The sequence below is a fragment of the Lissotriton vulgaris genome, chromosome 1_1 (genome assembly GCF_964263255.1).
Source record: "Lissotriton vulgaris chromosome 1_1, aLisVul1.2, whole genome shotgun sequence".
NCBI classification, from domain to species: domain Eukaryota; kingdom Metazoa; phylum Chordata; class Amphibia; order Caudata; family Salamandridae; genus Lissotriton; species Lissotriton vulgaris.
The window spans coordinates 392281310-392300580 of NC_141685.1; the positions used below are offsets into that span (position 1 = coordinate 392281310).

General features: G+C 45.2%; 1 protein-coding gene across 2 annotated transcripts in view; it reads right to left on the reverse strand.

The window, feature by feature from the left end:
- CZIB (CXXC motif containing zinc binding protein) overlaps positions 1-18718 on the reverse strand; it is a 75610-nt gene extending 56892 nt beyond the window's left edge. The window contains exons 1-2 of one of the 2 annotated variants that reach the window (XM_086952460.1): positions 18548-18718; positions 15036-15119 (exon numbers count right to left, since the gene is read on the reverse strand). In XM_086952460.1, coding sequence (XP_086808586.1) covers positions 15036-15119; positions 18548-18553 — 90 coding nt within the window. In that variant the 5' untranslated portion in view covers positions 18554-18718. The remainder of the gene's footprint in view (positions 1-15035; positions 15120-18547) is intronic. The other variant, XM_086952465.1, reaches the window with a different exon arrangement.
- Between the last annotated feature and the right edge of the window lie 553 nt (positions 18719-19271).

A 19271-nucleotide genomic window follows, 5' to 3' on the forward strand; every position in this document is an offset into this window, starting at 1 on the left:
GATTAGTCTAGATATAAATCACTTAAATGCACTAAGTCTTTGCTATAAATGCACTGAGTATTTGCTCTCTCGCGCCCATTCTCGCCCCCTCTGGATTTAAAAGCAAGCACTGAATATAACATCCAGGCTCCTGCCTGCCCTGACGGGGACTCGTCTCCTAAGAAACCTCCGTCTTCACAGAGCGCCTCTAGCAATGCCTGGCAACACAGACGGTGTCAATAAGAAACAATCACACTGGACAAACGCAGCACGTTACGAGGCAGGGCCAGCCGTGTCTGAGCTCTGCACCAATTGTAATAACAGAGGGTGTTACTACCTACACATCTCAAACACATAACGTCCAGACTTAGAGGCAAATCCACATGAAACAAGACGGAGGGAAGACAGAGAAGGGGAGGGGGAGGAGAAATGCGACACGGCGGGCAGAGGAGGGGGCGGACCGGGTAAAAAAAATAAAACAAGACGGAGGTAAGGCAGCGAAGGGGAGGAGAAATGTGACACGGCGGGCAGGGGAGGGGGCCGAGCGGGGAGAGCGGCGATGAGGGTGTGAAGCAGCAGGGGCCTTTGAAGTGAAGCTAAGCTTCACTTCAAAAGGTGTGGAAGGAGTGCTGCTGGGGAACAGATAGCGATTTGATGATGTGCACGCGCATTTTAGGTCAATGCGCTTGCGCATTGACCTAAAAGCGCACGGGCACAGCATCAAATCGCCAGTCTAGGTAAAGCTTATTTAAGTCCCTATAGTCTCGCTGAATGCGCATGCGCATTGAGAGGCAAGACCTAAAAAAGGAACACTTGCTTACAATCCATGGCCCCGCGGCCAAGGAAGTGAATAATGATGCATAGCTACAAAGGTTTGAACTCCCACCTCTCCTGAGTTTGGGAAACAGGATGCAGGGTATTGGCTTGTGGCTGAAGAGATCCTCAAGACTAAAAGGAGAACGGATGACAAAGTGCTGAATGGGGATGGTGACAAGACAGGAATGCATCGTCTATGAGTCGATTCTGGGAGGTCTGTGTTGATCAATATGTGAGCATCGCTAAATGGGTTTCATTCTTGATTCGGAGCCTATTAGAAACTACCAATCGAGTATGCTTATTTTTGATGCTTTTAATTGGCTGTAGAGGTTGTTTGTCTGTAGGAAATAATAAAACTGTTTAAAAAACGAACAAAAAAACAAATGTCCGTGTGCGAAGTTTTGGTGTAGCTTCCTTTTGTTTATTAAAATTTAACCACACAACTGCAGATCTACAGGCACTGCCCTTTCCATGGTTCAACTCTATATAAAAAATATTATTTCTTGTCTCCTGAGCTCTATATATGACCTCTTTATATAAGAACCATCATAGGCCTTGAACGGAAAATGAAATTACAAAACATCCTTCTATTACATATTAGGGCCTAACACTAGTGGAATAGTAATTACAACTAATCAATAAAATTAATTGGTGTTTGTTTTCCAGTCATGATTGCTGTGTTTCATTTCCTTGAGTGAGCTGCTCAGGGTACTATGGTCTTTGCTGGTCGCCTCATCAGACTCCTAGAACCAGCCTCTTTTAGTTACACCGGACATTCTCTTTGTGTTACTCCAGGCTCTCCTAGGCTTGACTTTAGCCCCTCAGGGCCACACACTGTTGTGAATCTTGGTGGCTCACCATTTGGCTCGAGGTTCTCCGCTGATGCGTAGCTCTCATTGATGAGGAAATAAGTTTGGTTCACTGAAATCCACAGTCCAATAGAGGCCCCAGGTAACTGAGCAAAAATAGTTTCTTTAAGCACTAACTGCACAGAAGGTTCCACCCAGGTTACAAGAGTCTATATTGTGGCTCTTGGCCTCTACCCCTTTGTTGTCACAGCTATTCCCCTATTTTGTCAGGGTCACCATCTTCCCACCCTCTCTCTTTGTAACTGACTCCGCTTCATTTCTTTTCACCTAAGTTCCTGAATTACTGGGACATCAGAGTAATTCAGCAAAAGCCAACTTCAGAGTCGTCTGCTCAATAGTACTCTCACGAATGACTATCATACAACCAACAGGAATTGCTGAAAAACCTGTTTACATAAAATGCAAGACTACATAACACTGTACAGAAACTAGGAATCAGCATTAGAAACCTCTATTCCAGTTATTCTTAGCAAGTATTAATATATTTATCCACGTGTGTTACAAAACTAAATCAGAGTAATGAGGACCTGGTTAACAATAATTACGATCAGTGGCCAGAGAAGCCCATCACCTGTCTAACTCTTTCTTTTCCATTGAGCTTATTCAGATTAAACAACTAAAACAAGTACAGTAGGTCTACTCCCAGGTGGGTAACTAAATATGTAGTGACATGAGATTCAGTTATGTACCTTGCACATTAAATTATGTCAACTTCATATTTTGTACTTAATCCACTACATTTTTAATAGACTCAATGAAAACGTGTGCGGTTATTCATTTTATTTATTTATTTATACAATTTATTGAGCGCACGATTACCCAAGGGTGTCTTGGCGCTTGACAGAAAGAACTGAAGGTTCAGATCTAAGAACATTGATGGAGTCTAGTGATTAAATAGCCAAGTCTTTAGCTGCTTCCTGAATGAGGTTAGTGTAGGAATGTTCTTGAGGTGACAAGGCAAGGTGTTCCATAATTTAGCTGTGGCTACTGCAAAGGATCTATCTCCTCAAGTAGCCTTCTTGGTTTTTACTACCTTCAGAAGGTTAGCATCAGCAGATCTGAGAGTGCGTGATGGTCGGTAAGGGCAAAGGGCATCTTTAAGAAAGGATGGCGCTTTTTCATGAATGCTTTTAAAAGCTATACACAGGGCTTTAAATTTAATTAGTTGTCTGACCGGTAGCCAATGGAGTTTGCGGATGATGTTGGAGATGGGTTTGAACTTGGGTGTGCCTGTGACAAGTCTTGCAGCTGCGTTTTGGACCAGCTGGAGTTTATTGACTACTTGTTCTTGAGCATTAAGCATGAGGGCGTTGCAGTAGTCAACTCGGGACATTAGTAATGTTGAGATCAAGGTGATTATGGTGTTTGAGGGAAGGTAAGGTTGAAGTTTTTTAATCATTTTGAGTGTGAAAAAAGAGGCAGAAACTATTGAACTGGCTTGATGAGTGTATGAGAGTTTATTGTCAAAGACTACGCCTAGGTTTCTAACCTTGGTGCCAGGGTTAGTTGGAGGGCCAAGGTCTTGGGGCCACCAGGTAGAAGACCATGTAGGAATGAGTTTCCCAAACACCATCACCTAGGTTTTATCTGAGTTAAGCTTCAGACAGTTTGAGTTCATCCAATTACATATGGCAAGCATTCCTTTTTGGAAGTTGGTGGCAACTTCCATTCCGTTGTTAATGGCCAGGACAAGCTGCGTGTCGTCTGCGTACGATGTTACTGCTAGATGATGAGCTTTAATGACCCTCGCCAAGTTCGCCACATATTTATTTATTTTTATTTATTTATTTTGAAAGTTTTATATAGCGCGAACAGGATCTTTGCAGATATCAGAGCGCTTTACACGGCTGGGAATGCCAGCAAGATAGTGGGGTTACACATAAGTAGTACAGCACATCAATAATACAAGTATAACAGTTAAATGTGTGCATAGATAGTCAGTAGCATCAATAATACAGGTAAGATACATATTCATATAGTTCGAACTGCGAGTTAAATGTGTGCGTAGATAGTTAGTATCGACAATAATTCAGGTGAAATACATAGACGCGGTGTTACTCCAACTCAAAATGGCTCAAGGTGAAATACATAGTCATAGAGTTCAAACAAAGTAATACAGGTCAGAGTAGGGTCTTTCCAAATCCAAGCTAATAGGTCAAGTGTATTTGGCCATAAAAATAGCTTTTACTTCTTTCTTAAAAAGTGTGAAGGAGGAGATGAGCCTGGTTTCAGGAGGGAGTGAGTTCCAAATCCTGGGTGCCATTCCTGAGAAAGAGCGTTTATAGGTTTTTACCTTCCGGAATCTTCGAGGTTTTAGCAGAAGATTGTCTGTGCCTCTAGTGTTTCTAGAGCCGCCAGAGATTGACAGCTTCTGAGTGAGGTATCCGGGAGAGCTCAGATGTAGAGCCTTGTGTGTCATGCAGGCGATTTTCAAATGTATTCTGGCTTCAAATGGCAGCCAGTCCAGCGTTTTCGGATCAGGTGTGATGTGCAAGTGTTTTTTTGATCCAGCGATGAGTCTGGCTGCAGCGTTTAGAGAGGCTCTTAGGGGTGCAGTGCTGGTTAACGGGAGACCGCAGAGGGCGGTGCTGCCGTATTCAATTCGCGGGATTACTAAAGCTTGTACTGCAGTTTGGAAGTCTTTGGCTAGTAGGAAGGGTTTAAGTTTCCTCAGTGTATTGATTTGGAAGTTCGCTCCCTTAGTGGCCTTGCTGATATGCTGCTGCATGTTAAGGTTGGAGTCGAGGGTTATGCCTAAAGATTTCGCTGAGTCCACTATGATGGGTTCGGCATTGAGTGCCGTTAACTGTTTAAGCCAGGTTTGCGTGATGGGGATCTTCGCGGGAGGTGCGATCAGCAGGAATTCTGTTTTCAGAGCATTGAGTTTGAGATGATTATCAGCAAGCCAGGATTGGGTGCTTCTAATCATAGAGTTCAGTAGTAAAATGTCGTTGGGGGATTGTAATTTGAGATATAGTTGGGTGTCATCTGCGTACATGTGAAAAAGTACATTGGATGCTTGAAGCAAGGTGGTGAGAGGTTCCATAACTAGGTTGAACAGGGTTGGTGATAGGGAAGATCCTTGGGGGACGCCTAACGACACAGGTATTGGAGAGGACATCAGGTTGTTACTCTTGAATTTCTGCGACCTGTTGTGTAAAAAGGAGGTGAACCACTTGAGAACAGTCCCAGAAAGACCCATTCTTGTGCTCAGAAGATCGAGTAACTTCTCATGTTTGACAGTGTCGAATGCCGAAGAGAGATCAAGCAGGATGAGAAGGCAGGTATCACCTTGATCTAGGATTTGAAGGGCGTCGTCAATTATGTGAGTCATAGCAGTTTCAGTGCTGTGTCCTGCCCGGAAGCCTGATTGATGCGGGTTGAGGAGATCAAACAGGTCGATATGTTTAGTCAGTTGTAGTTGAACGCATTTTTCCAATAATTTGGCGAGAGTGGGAATATTGGTAATGGGACGGTAGTTGTTTAGGTCGGAAGGGTCGGCAGTAGGTTTCTTTAGCAAAGGTGTGACTTGTCCAACTTTGAGGGAGTCAGGGATGGTTCCTTCTTGGAGCGAGCTGTTGATGATTTTAGTCCAGAGAGGAAGGAGCAGTGGGATGAAATCTTTGACAGCGTTAGCAGGGAGGGGATCCGTGAGGTGATTGGAAGGTTTCAAGGTGTTGAGCAGTTTGCCTATTTCTTCTTCGGAGTAGGTCTCAAAGGTTGACCATGTTGCATTGTTTTTAGGTTCGGTGGGTGTTATGCAGTCGAGTGTGTTGTGGAGTCTTGCGTCAGCGCGGAGATCATTCTTTATGTTGTCAGTTTTTTGGGTAAAGAAAGTGGCGAAGTCTTCACAGGAGGGTGCTTCGTGCAAGGTACTGAGAGGTTGGGGTTGTTCCTTGGCTTGTGTTCTGATTAACTCAAAGAGTTTTCTATGGCGATTTTTTGCTTGGTCGAGATGGAGGCTGAAGAAGTTTGCTTTTGAGCGCTTTATTTTCCTGAAGTAGGCGTTTCTCTTTTACTTCAGGATTTTCAGGTGTAGTGCAGAGGGAGCTGTCCTCCAGGTGCGCTCTGCCAATCTCATGGCTCGTCTATCTTCATTGAGACTCCCGTCGTACCATGGGTTGGAGATTTTAGCGGAGACTCTTTTTAGCTGCATGGGAGCAGCCTCATTAATTATTGAGGTCACGGCGCTAAGATAGTGGTCAGTCAGGGATTGGACATCTGTAACGCCAGTAGGGGGGAGTAGGAGGTCGCGACTGTTCGGGGGTAAGGATGATGGGTTGAGTTTTTTCGGGTCTCTTTTCCAGACTTTAGTTCTGGTGGGTTGAACCGTATTGTGTTTGACTTTTTCATTGATGTGGAATGTAACAATATGATGGTCTGACCAGTCACAGGGTTGAATAGTCTCAAGTTGAGTAGCGCCCTCTTTGGCGATGATAAGGTCGAGGATAGAGCCTTTCTCGTGGGTCGGGCTGTTACATAATTGTGTGAGGTCCAGTGCGCTGAGGAAGCTTTTAAGACTATTTACCACCGCATCGTTAAGATCGTTCCAATGGAGGTTGAAGTCACCCAGGTATATTTGGGTGAGCTGTCGTCCTGCGTTGGTTGAAATCAGGTCCATCATTTGTTGGGCGAAGATGAGGTGGTCTCTGGGAGGGTGGTAAATGCCATGGAGAGAGCATATTGGTTTGCCATCACTGATGATATCGAGGCAGATGTATTCGTAGGAAGTTGGGGAGGGTAGGGGCGGCACGGAAACTGTCAGAACAGAAAGGCTGTTCCTGTATATGCATGCGATTCCAAACCTATCTTGCCAGACCTGTCAAGCCTAATGATGTGGTAGTTAGGGGGAACCAGAATGTCCATTATAGGTGTAGAGGATTCGGTTAACCAGGTTTCAGTCAGGATGATAAGGTCAAGGTCCAATCTTAGGATGAGATCAGCGATGGCGGAGGAGTGTTTAGAGGCCGATCTGCAGTTTAGGAGAGTGCATTTGAGACGGGGTGTGTCTGGAGAGGATGAGGGTACTAGAGAGAGGGGGGCTTTTCTAAGGTTATTCGGGACAGATGTTCTGTTGTTGAGAGTGGAGGATCTACGGGGATTTGAGTGTATTGTGGGGATGGGGAAGTGCGAGGCAGTTGTGAGGTTTAGGGGAGCTTGGTCGTAGGAGCGGAGGAGGGAGAGGGTGTCGAGGTCCGAGAGAGGGTTGCATGTACGAAGGGGGCGGTTGTTGCGATTGTGGGCGGGGATCGCGGTCCAGTGAGTGCGGCGGTTGTGCTTGTTGCGATTGTGGGCATGGATCGCGGTCCGGTGTGAGGGACGTGGCTTAGGAGCGTCTTCGGGACGGGAGGGTAGCAGGTCGAGAGGGGGGTGGTGGTGCGGTGAGGCGAATCTAGCGGGTGTGGTGAGCAACTCTTTGATGGTGTGCATGTCTTCCTTGATGGTGTGAATTTCTTCTTTGAGTTGTAGGAGGAAGGACATAATCTTGTCTAGCGTGGGATGAGTATTAGTGCTGAGGGTGGAAGTCATGGTTGGGTGGATGACCTGGGACTTAGCGTGCGGGTGAGGGGGAGGGTTAGTGTTCATGCAGGGCTCCGTGTTGTCGTCGTGCGGGTTGGTGTTAGGGAGAGAGGGTACGGGGTCGATGGGAGTGGATGAAGTATGGAGGAGGTTGGAGGCGTGGAGGCGGGGATTCATGGCAGGCGGAGAGAGCGGGGTGGAAGTGGAGTGTCTGATGGTGGTGAAAGGGGAGTCTGACGGGAAGTGAGGGCTGAGAGTGGGGGGGGGAGTTGAGGTTGGAGATGGTCCTGTCGTGGGGCGGGGGAGTTAAGATAGTAGATGAGGTGTGCTCTGCATGATTAGTTAGCGTGTGGAAGTGGGGGCTGAGAGAGGGGGGGGGCAGGGTGTGGGATTTGTCGCTATGTGTGTCGATCTGGTGCTGAAATAGGTTAGAGGGGTGGGGGCGGGGTCTATGGAGTCTATGGTGTCAGGGGGAGAGGATGGGTGGGAGTATTATGAGAGGGGGTCACCGGGGTGGGAGTGTGGGGTCGGCTGGTGTGTGATGGGAGGTTATTTATGTCTGTGATTGCGGAGTGTGGGGTGGTTGCAGCAGGTGGGTGAGTGACTGGTGTGTTGGGGGAGGAGGTGAGGTGCATGTCGTTCTGGTGCTGAGCTAAGTAATAAGAGTTATCGCTGGGGGCTGTGAGGTCTGGGGTGATAATACTGGAGGGGATGTGAGTGGAGGTCCAATGGTTGGAGAGGTTCTCTTTGAAAGTGGGGAACAGGTTGTCTAGTAGTTCCAGGTTCCTGTCTGTGGATTGAATTAGGACAATCCCGTTATTGTAGATAGTAATAGTGGTTCTGCCTAGGAAGAGTTGAGAAGGTGTGATGGAGAGAGTTAAGCAGTGAGCGGATTTCCTGGTGGTGGAGACAGTGAGTAGGGAGAGGAACGTTTCTCTCCATTGAGCTCTGCGTGAGGTGTGGAAGATGATATCGATGTTAAGGGATCCATTGACTGGTGAGAAGTAGGTGTCAACAAAGGGGATTTCAGGGTGAGACCTCAGGAAGTTGTGTTTAAAGCGTTTAGCGGCTTTTTTGGTGAGTGCGGATGGGTAGTTGATTTTATATGTGTGCTTGCCGATGGGCTCCAAGCTGGGATGGCGGTATATGTGTAGGTGAGTGTGGCGGTAAAAGTGGGTGTGGGAGGGTAGCTGATAGTGTGACACATGCGCAAAGAACAGTGCAGACAGTAGGTTACATGGTACACAAGTGTCCTTAGTGAGTAACAAAAATAGCCCACATATAGGGGTAACAATCTGAGTAAAGCACTATGTCGACAGTAAATTACGTGGTACACGAATGCCACTATTGAGTAACAAGATAGTCAAAATAATCAAGATAAAGAGGTAGCAATCTGTGCCAACCAAAGATAAACAGTGTGAATGGGTGTAGCTTACACAGTGTACACTAATGTAACGTAGCTTACACAATGTAACGAAATATACAAGAATATAAAAATATAAATGGTGTCAAACGGTGCATATCGAGCAATATTAATACTAGCTATTCGCCAGAACAGTTTGAGGTAGCGCTCGGTACATATAAAAAAAAATATATAAAAATATAAATGGTGTCAAACGGTGCATATCGAGCAATATTAATACTAGTTGTTCGCCAGGACAATTTGAGGTAGCGCTCGGTACATTGACAGTGAAGAAAAGTGAGAAATGTGCACATATACAAAAACGAAAATGTACACAATACAGATAGAGGTATAATGTTGCACTAAATGCAGGCACTTAGTCACACGAGTGTTTAAATACACAAGCTGATTGTAAGTAGCAAAGTACAAGATACAAGTTGAGGTAGAAGACTGCAAAAATAGGCAGGCACTTATGAGATTAGCAGTCCGTAAATTACATGAGAGAAAAGTGATAAGTGGGTGTAAGTTGCAGCATTGTGCAAAGTAGTGCAGAGTATACTTGGAGGAGTAGATTTGATAAAAATATCAACCTACACTATATGGGGTAGCAGTCGGTGAATTACAGGAGATAAGAGTGAGAAATGGGTGCAGATTGCAGAATTGTGTAGAGTAGTGCAGAGTACAATTGGAGGAATAGTTCTTATAAAATATAGATCTATAGGTAAAATATAAAAATATAGAAATAAACATCAGAATACACCTGCCAACAGTCGGTTACAAGACACAGATAAGTGTGTGTCAGAGTACAGTAGTTGAGCTTAGTCTAAAGTGGTGAGGTCTTAGTGTCAGTTTATATATAGTGAATTAGTTAGTAGTTCAGTGAAATTGACTAGTCCAAGATGGTGGCCCGAGAGAAATAGACTGGTCAAAATGGCCGCTACATAGAGGGGGAAGAAACATTAGTCCTCTGTTTATTGCTGTTCTTCTGTGATCCGGGAGGGCAGTTTCACTTTCATGCTCGAGGGAGCCTTATCTTGAGGAGCCTCGTGGCCACAGAAGGTGATTTATTGCTTTAGTTTTTGAATTTTGGGCTCCCGCCATTTTAAACGATGGGGTTTTGATAATGTACAAGCACATAACTTTTCTCAATTCCTCGTCTAAGCGGTGCTTAGCTCTCACGGGACCGCTGTGCGCGATTATGTTACCCCTGCGTGGCGGGTGGGGCGTCCACAGCCTCCCGTGACCTCCGCGAGGACTGTAGGGCTCCCGGTGCAACATCCAACGGCCCAAGCCCCTCTCAGCCCTACAGACCGCCAGGACTCCTCTGCTGCAGGGCGGTCGGGAGGGGGGGGCGGGGGGGGGGGGGGGGGAAGAGTAGCTCTATGTGCAAAGGAAACTCCGGGGAGCGGGTGACTATCCTCAGACTTGGGGAGGGCTGGCCAGAGCTGTTCTCCGTTAGTGCCCCCGATCTGCAGAACAGCAAAAAAGATTATAAGTGCAGGGTTGATTCCGCCTGCCACCTGTGCTGTCCGTCTCCTCCGGCGTCGCTGCGAGGCGCAGGGCTCAGCTCGCAGCACTCTACGTGCAAAAGAAACTCCGGGCAGAGGGAGAGTATCCTCCGACTTGGGGAGGGCTGGCCAGAGCTGTTCTCCGTTAGTGCCCCCGATCTCCTCTGTCTCCACTACCGTGGGGCGCCTTCCCTGACCGTTCCACAGTGGGGGCTCCGTTGGGCTTAAGACGCCTGCAGCGATCCTGGTCCTGGTCCGCTCCTGATCTCAGCTGTCGGGGCGATGTGCACAGCTCCCAGTGTGACACCGGGGGCTCGGCAGCAATCACAGGCGGGCAGGTCCGTTATGCCTCAGGCGTCTGCAGCGATCCTGGTCCTGGTGTCCAGAAGGCAAACCACTGACACCGATCGGTTCCACAGCGGGCTCCAGCTAGCAAATCCTCATCGTGTTCCGCATAGATGTTAAAAAGTGTTGGACTCAGTGAGGATCCCTGGGGGACTCCACAAGGTAATGAAAAGGAGTCAGAGGAGAATGCGCCCATGGAAACCAATTGCTCTTGGTCTGTCAAGAAGGATGCAAGAAGTGAGACGGCATTTGGTGAGATTCCGGCTTTTCTGACACGGTCGATAAGAATGGAGTGATCGACCGTGTCGAAAGCCGCGGAAAGATCAAGCAGTATGAGCACCGCGGCACCTCCTTTATCGAGGATCATTCTAGGATCATTCTTATCTCATCTGAAGCTTTTATTAATGCCGTTTCCGTGCCGTGTCCCTTCCTGAATCCGAATTGGGAAGCATCTAAGCAGTTGTTAACATCTATGTATTCAGATAGTTGAATGTTCATAATTTTTTCAATGGTCTTAGATGGGTAGGGAATACATGCTATGGGTCTGTAACTAGTGACTTTGGAGGGATCTAAGGTGGGTTTTTTGAGCAGTGGCTTAATTACTGTCTTTTTCCATATGGTAGGGTAGGTGCATGATGTAATCATGGCATTAAAAATATCTGCAAGAACAGTTGAGATAGTCTCTGGGACCATTTTAAAAACTAAAGGTGGACAGGGATCATTGGGTGAGCCAGAGTTACTGGTCATCATAAGTTTGTGAACTAGCTCAGGCGAAATGTGATTGAAAGAAAATTTGGGAGAATTGGAGGGTGTGGATTTAGGTATGGCGTGAGCCTGCTGTGTATCATTAGTGAGTTTATCAAAATTGGAATAAATGTCACAGACCTTTTCTTGGAAGTAAGTAGAAAGTGCATTGCACATAGGTTGAGACGCTTCTGTGGTAGAGGATTTGTTGTGGCCGGAAAGTGGGAGACGACCTGAAAAAGTTGTTTAATTGAATCTTGGGCTGATTCAATTTGATTGTTAAAAAAATGCTTTCCTGAGTGATGATCGATAGTTTGTAGTTCTTTAACTTCGCTTTGTAACAACTTTTTTCATGGGGGTCATAGTTATTTCGCCACTTGCGTTCTTGTCGTCTGCAGCTTTGTTTTTCTAATCTAAGGGCCTCAGTAAACCAAGGGGCAGAGTTTGACAGTCTATTGGCAGAGATTTTTTTTATGGGAACAGAAGTGTCGGTTGCAATCTTAATGCATGTGGTATAGTGAATGGCCGTGTTTTCTGGATCAGAGGTGTCAATTTCTTTCAAGGGGCCTAACTTATTACTAAATTCGGGAATATTGATATTTTTCCATGATTTAAAAGTGTTAGGTTTACAAGGTTTCATGAAGGATGGGGTAATAGGGAGAATATTGAAGCAGACAGCGGAATGATCTGTCCATGTAAGTGGTATTATATTCTCTATAGTCAAAGAGTTCAGATTGGAAAAAATTCCATCTAACGTGTGTTCTGCTGAGTGCGTGGAGGAGTGGACAAATTGGGTGAGGCCTGCTACGTTCATTTCACTGAGGAGGGAGTGAGTGTCAGGGTCCTCCTTCATCTCTAGGTGAAAATTAAAATCACCTAAGATGGTAAAGGTATTTTCTCCAGGTATTGGCTCTAAAAGGTGACTCAGGGAGGATAAAAAAGTAGAGCGAAGACCTGGGGGGCGATAGAGCAGAATGCCTCTAAAGGAACTGGAGTAAGGAGTAACAAAAGTGAAATTCAGGGCCTCACAAGTATTAATTTTTAAGGGTTCTGCGCGTAGACGAAAAGTGTTGCGATATATAATCGCTATCCCGCCCCCTTTTTTAAGCGATCTGCCGAGTCTAATGGTAGAGAAACACTCCGGAGTGGCTGAGGTGAAATCAGGGTTGGATGCCTGGCCTCCCCAGGTTTCGGTGAGTAGCAGGATGTCCAAGTTCCAGCTTTCAATAAAGTGTGCAATCTCATACCTGTGTTTCGGAAGTGATCCAACATTTAGAAGGGCTAGTTTGATGGTGTTGGGAGATTTGTTGTGAGGTGGAATAGCTGGAGCTGTTAAGTGGGGGGGGGTCCATAATATGAAATGCACAATGGGGACAGGTATATGGGGCATAATTGAGAGTATGAAATTTGTTGAGGCGCAATGGGTGTTATTGATGTTAAGTGATTTCAAATAGCCAGCATCGAAGTAGATACCGGAGTGTGAAAGACGAGATGTCTGTGGACCAGGGGGGGTGGCCCTAGGCTCGGGACAGGCTCGGACGGGCGCAGACAGGCTTGCCTTTGGCGAGCAGGCGGCGCGCCCGCTGCGCTTCCAGGGAGGGGGTACCATTTTATAGTGGTCAGGGTGGGAGGGCCGAGCAATTAGTCTGCTCGCCCTCTGACTCACCCAAGATAGCGGTGATCGTTATCTATTGCAGCGTTAAATCGGCTGCTATAGCCCCAGCTTCAACGCGGTGAGCGCACGCGTAAGCAAAGGTAGGAAGTGCTCAGGGAATACTTTTAAAAGTAGCAACACACAAATTACAATTTTTTAAAAACCGCTAAAAATAGCTGTTCCCGGCTCACGCCTCAGGAACCTTACAATTAGTCTGTCAGGTAAGGAGGCTGCCGAGTAAATGGGCTTTTTATAGTGGTCAGGGTGGGAGGGCCGAGCAATTAGTCTGCTCGCCCTCTGACTCACCCAAGATGGCGGTGATAGTTATCTATTGCAGCGTTTAATCGGCTGCTATAGCCCCAGCTTCAACGCAGTGAGCGCACACGTAAGCAAAAGGTAGGAAGTTCTTAGGGAATACTTTTAAAAGTAGCAACACACAAATTACAATTTTTTTTAAATTGCTGTTCCCGGCTCACACCTCAGGAACCTTACAATTAGTCTGTCAGGTAATTCATTCATTACATAGTTGAGAACCCTTGTAGCTTATTTCAATGCAGCCTAATAAAACCTAGGTTGTGGGGCCCGTACAGCTACTCAAAATATAGCCTACTTTGTAGACCCCAACTTGTTTCTTAGTACAAGCAAACAAGTGGTGCGTAAAGATTGGCCCAGCTGCTTCCAAGAGCCAGTCAGCCCACTTTAGAGCTGCAGTCATTAATCAACCTATTGTGTGTCCTCCTTACAGTTTGAATATTGGGATTTGATAATATACTAGTTCTCTCAGACTGGCTTCCTCAGCTTCCAAATTTTATGCGATGTGATCATTTAAAAGTGACTAAAGAAATCAGGGAGATTACTGAACTATAAATTGTGCTGGACATCAGCGATGTTCCATCAGAGGATAGTCAGGATTCCATGATCGATATGGATAGATATAGGGATCCTACACTAGTTTTTCAACCTATAGAAGAATTCACAACCTTACTCATATTTTCATAAGATTTAACAACCGTTTCCCTCCCCTTTGTTGCATCCGTTTTTCCATTTTATGAACAGTAAACTAAGCACGTGTTTCCTTCTTCAGATGCAATGATACGTATTTTTATTTTATTTGTTGTTTATAGCGTGGACTATATGCAGAGGGTGACAGAGCTCTTCACACAAGACCAAGCAACAGCTTACAGTGGAGAGAATGGAAATAATATGAAGAAGAATCAGTGGCTGAGATTATTTCAAGCGTTTCATCCATCACGGTTTCCATATGTCAGTGTGTCGCCCTAAGTGGGACGGGTATGCCCAGATGTGGGTCCTATGCACACTGTGTCACTGGAACCAAGCTACACCTGGCTGATGAGCCCCAATCAGGGTGAAACTGGTCCTGGGTTGCTTGTGTTCCAGTTCAGGGATGACCTGGCCTGGAAGTTTGGACTGGATTGTTCCCACTGGAGCATGGTCAAGCCTGATTTGCATATGGCTAGGTCCAAACTGGGGTGGCAAGGTGTGCAAAATAATGATGTACTGGAACGAGGCCCAAAGTGATTCCCAGTCGCTGAGCTTATTTCAAGCGTTCCATCCATCACTTTTTATAAACAACAAAATCAAAGACTGAAACGCATTACTATTATTCAGTAGAATACCATGTGCATCCGTTTTTGGCTTCTGAAAGACATTTTAAAATCTCTTCAGAGTGAAACGCAAAACTGTATACGCCTACCTACTGCTTTTCACGCAATTTTTCATGGTGCGATATAAATAGAAGAATAAGCAATGAACAGTCTGTCTTAACACCATCGGTGCGGTGCAGATTTCCGCGGTGCGCTGACCGCAAACGGAAACCTATGCGTTCATGACAAGCTCAGCTCGTCATGAGTGTACGAGAGGTGTACCTCATGACGAGCTGAGCTCGCCATGAGCGTCGAAGGGGTTAAGGGACACTCAGCTTTACCTGACTAAATTATTTTCAGAAAACTTTTTAGTACAAACTCAATAAACTGTTTGTCATCGGAGTCACTCATCCTTATCATTTTATCGTTTGCCAAATATATTTGTTCTTTAGATGTTTTCCCCATGCCCCCTCCTCTGTTCAGCAGAAGAAATTAGGTCCAGTACAGAGCGCAAAGATATTTTGAACGTGCTTTGCAATTTTCGTCTTTGTTTTCCCACTGTGCCATTTCTATTTTTTTAAAGACTGTGCCTACCTTTAGGAACCAACGAAAATCGTCTCCAAGAGGTCGTACATTTGTGACATGTTCCAATGTTGCTTTAAACTGCAACCCGATTTTCTGAAAATAAAAGATCAGTTATTTTTTATTGTACAAGGGAGGGCATGAGAGCAAGTAAGAATATCAAGCGGTGCTTATAGTGTAGATGTAGAAAGGAAGCCAAGTTAAAATATGAAGTGATGGGAGTGGTAGGTGGGTGCTGAGTGGGGAGCATCTATAAAGTGTCACCAAAATGATGGTGTTTAAATATAGGGGGCTGAAATGGCCTGATGAGGTGGGACTATACAAGAGAAAAAAAAGGAAGCCATAGTGATAGTGATGTGCGGATAGGTGACAGATGTAAGAATGATGTTCAATATGCAGTATGAATGGTCTGACTGGTGTTTAGGTCACTGAAAGCATGGGGAGGTAGGATAAAGTGTATAAATGAAAGGAGTGAAGTATATGTAGAGGCAAACCAGCGATATTGAGATAACGAATGGGTGCCAGCTAAGTGGTGGTAAGGGTGGAATGGAAGCATGTGGATTAGTAAGAATGACCTTGGTGATGGTAAAAGCTTGTAGATGAGTGAGGGAGGCCTGAGGGGTGTGAACGAGTACAAAGGCCAAGGTACTGAGAGTGGGTATGGCGGAGCAAGGAAACTACATGACTAGGAGTAAGGTGATGTGCAGGATTTAACATATTTGAGAATGTCATCAGGAAGAGAATAGGAGCAAATAGGATGTAGGAATATAGTTAATATGTAGGTGTAGTCATCTTTCTATTTCCGATCAGAGTGGGTCGGCGCTGATATCAACATGTCACCCCCTTAACATAAGATAAAGTCCCTATTTAAGTAAACCTTGATTGTGTGATATCAACACAGCATGCACAAAGACAAAAGCTAGAACAAGAGCTTTCAGAAAATCAAATAGCAAAGTCCTATGGCTCAACAACATAACACACTAGATCAGAAGTCTTCAAACTGGGGGCACGCTTCTCTAGGAGTCCGTGGTGGGGCACAAATCAGTAAGTATTGTAAGTGAAGATGGCGTGTTAGCACAACCCTGTTTATATTTTGCGTTTCATTTACATTAAGGGGCTGAATTGCATATGAAAGTATGACAACTGTGAACCTGAGGCCTGTGGTAGTAGCAGGGTCAGAGACATGCTAAAAACAAAAAAATATTCTAGAAGTATTTTGTTGCTTTTTTCACTTTCAAAACAACTAGATATAATATAAGGCACACATCTTTAATAAAAAAATTCAACGCAAAGTAAAGTAATTGGTGATAAATGCACTCTTTTACATTATGAAATGTCTATTGGTTAAACAATCACTGCAGATGTCTGCGTGCAAGACCAGAGTGACAGAATTGAATCCTGGTTGGCGCAGTTTAGAATAGTGACTAGTGATTTTTATAGTGCAATGAGGTCCCAGCATGTAACAGAAAGCACTGTGAATATGTAAGTTATTATTTAAAAATGGTATTACAAACAGTATAAGATAGGCTGCCGCACAATGATTTAGTGTATATGATAAAAAGTGTGTCTAAAGTATGAGAGCTGTTTTTGTCAACAAATTAGAACCTTAGTCCCCATACACTAAGCCAACTGTGACCTCTGTTTACAAGTAGATTTCCTTTCAGGTATGTCAAAGTGGTAGTAGGGAGGAGGCCAGAAGGGTCATATTCTAGCCCTCTACGTCTTAGGGCCCGAATACCTCAACACGCGCCTGTCCTTCTACACCCCCACCCGCCAACTCCGATCATCCAATCAAGCCCTCGCCGCAATTCCACGCATCCAAAGATCCACCATGGGAGGAAGATCCTTCTCCTACTTAGCGGCCAAGACCTGGAATTCCCTCCCCACCCACCTCCGCCTCACACAGAACCACCTCTCCTTCAGGAAACAACTTAAAACTTGGATATTTGACAAGTAAAGCTCCCCCCCTCCCTCAAGCACCTTGAGACCCTCTGGGTGAGTAGTTCGCTATATAAATTCTAACTTGACTTGACTTTATTCTGAGCCCTGATCATAACGACAGAGAGCCTCAAATAGAGATTACAATTATTTATTCTTTATGTATCAGAGCAGCTACTTCTTCGCTGCTCTTCCTCTCCACAACTGCAAATGACAACCAACGTTTCTAACCTTACACATTCTACATTCCACATGTGGCCATGACCATGACTACATGCCACACTTCTAATTCTTGCATGGCATTGCTACAATCATCCAAACCCCTAGGGTCTACGAGAAATAGCCCAGGAAAAAGTGGTAGGAGTAAAATCAATGCATAGTATCAAACAGATGGCCCTGAGAAGGGGGTCCTGTTTGGGCTCTAATATTTTCGTTTACAAATGGACAGAGACAGCTTCCCCACTTCCTCAGAGAAATGCCCTGTGGGTGTTAAGAAATGGAGACTCATATTTATTAAAGGAGCCATAAGTACTATTAGTGCAGCAGTACTGGGGCAATAGTGTGCGGAGGGGCACAGCACTCCAATTAAGGATGTGTTTCTAGCACAGAGGGGGGGTGCAATTTTCCTTGATAGCATTGGGCCCCACATCACTCGTGCTACACAAGGAGCAAGCAACAAAGGGGCGACATGTGAGTATCTGCCCTATTTGAGGTCATACTAATTGTGCTGATACAACAAGAAGGTAACACCTGTCCCCACAATGTACACTCACTGGCATGACCTGTCACATCACCACAGTGGTTAGAGCTATCAACAAAAGACAAACAGTACAGTGTTCTCTTCATAGTGCACAGAGGAAAAAGCAGACTCCATAACAAGCTCGTACACGAGTTCTCGTCCAAACATGCGGGTTAAGAAAAAACACGCAAGAGCTGTAACTACAATGCACATAGAGAACTAGCATAAACATAACGCATATGCAGAACAGCCACTACAATAACATAAATACACGCGAGCAAGAGCTGTCACTACACTCAAATTCAAGCGCTATCAACCCTTGGCACATTCAAGAGCTGCCACCACAATTTTGAGGCAAAAAGTGTTTCCACCATGCAAGCCACCTGGTCAAAATCCATCACTGGCAAATAGGCTAAAAATAGTTGCCAAATTGCCACCATAAGGAGTGACAGGACTATTAGCACTAAGAAACATAGTCACATGGTCTCAACCGAAAAGTATATAGCAATACTGCTCAACACAGGCAATAGATTTCAACAGAGCAAGCACACCTAAAGGTCACATCTCATACAAAGCAAAGTATGTACTAAATGCAATAAAACGCAGCTGTTATCAATGCAACGCCCGCCATACAGCAACGTGATGTGTGACAGCTCCACCGCTTCGGGCTTTGTTGCCTGCATTTTTGCACGTTGCAATCAGGGAAAAATGTGTACGGGTGCAACATTCGAGCACTCAACGTGCTGGTATTAAAAGTTAAAAGTAGCTGAAAAGTAAATACAAGACATGAGGGCACTTGACGTAAAACCACAAAAAGAACTTGAAGAGGACGTGCACCAGTTCTTACCACCATGGCCAGATGACTGTTTTCAGCCTACTTCTGTGTGATCCTCTTCTACCCTCGCGCCGGTATAACTCTACTGTTAGAAATGCTACTGCACCCCAGCACACCTCTTCTCCTGTTCTCTGATTCACTATCTGTGGCTGTTTCTCTACACTCCTCTAGTCAATCAATCCCACCGTGCTGCTGTCACAGAGTGGGAGGTTCGTGTTAAAAGCCTGCGAGCGAGTACCTTTCTTTGGCAGCCATCTTGAAGTGGAATTCTTCTACGGTCATTCAAATACAGGGGCGCGAATAAGACAATGTTAGTTCTGTGATTTATTTTTTACAGTAAAAAAACGGGCAGACACATGTTATAGAAGACTTTAGCGAGGGCACTGGTGCCGCATGTTTATCAGAGGGTAGACATTATCAGGCTACTAATACTTTGTGGCTTGTATGGGGAGAGGATATGGTATGCGGCTAGATGTCCGATTGTGGAGCTGAGAAGCCAAGTTCAAGCCTCGGAGTCGCGTCCACATCCTGGGATTCTGGGCAAATCACTTAATATTCCTGTGCATACCAAAAAAACAAGCACTGGCATAGCCAATAGGTCTTGCCTTTTGGACCTTATAAGTGTTTAGCCTTGCAACACTTGATGTTGTTGCACCAAGAATATTGTGCTGGATAACACTTATAAGGTCCCAAAGGCAAGACCTAATGGCTATGCCAATGCTTGGATGCAAGTGCA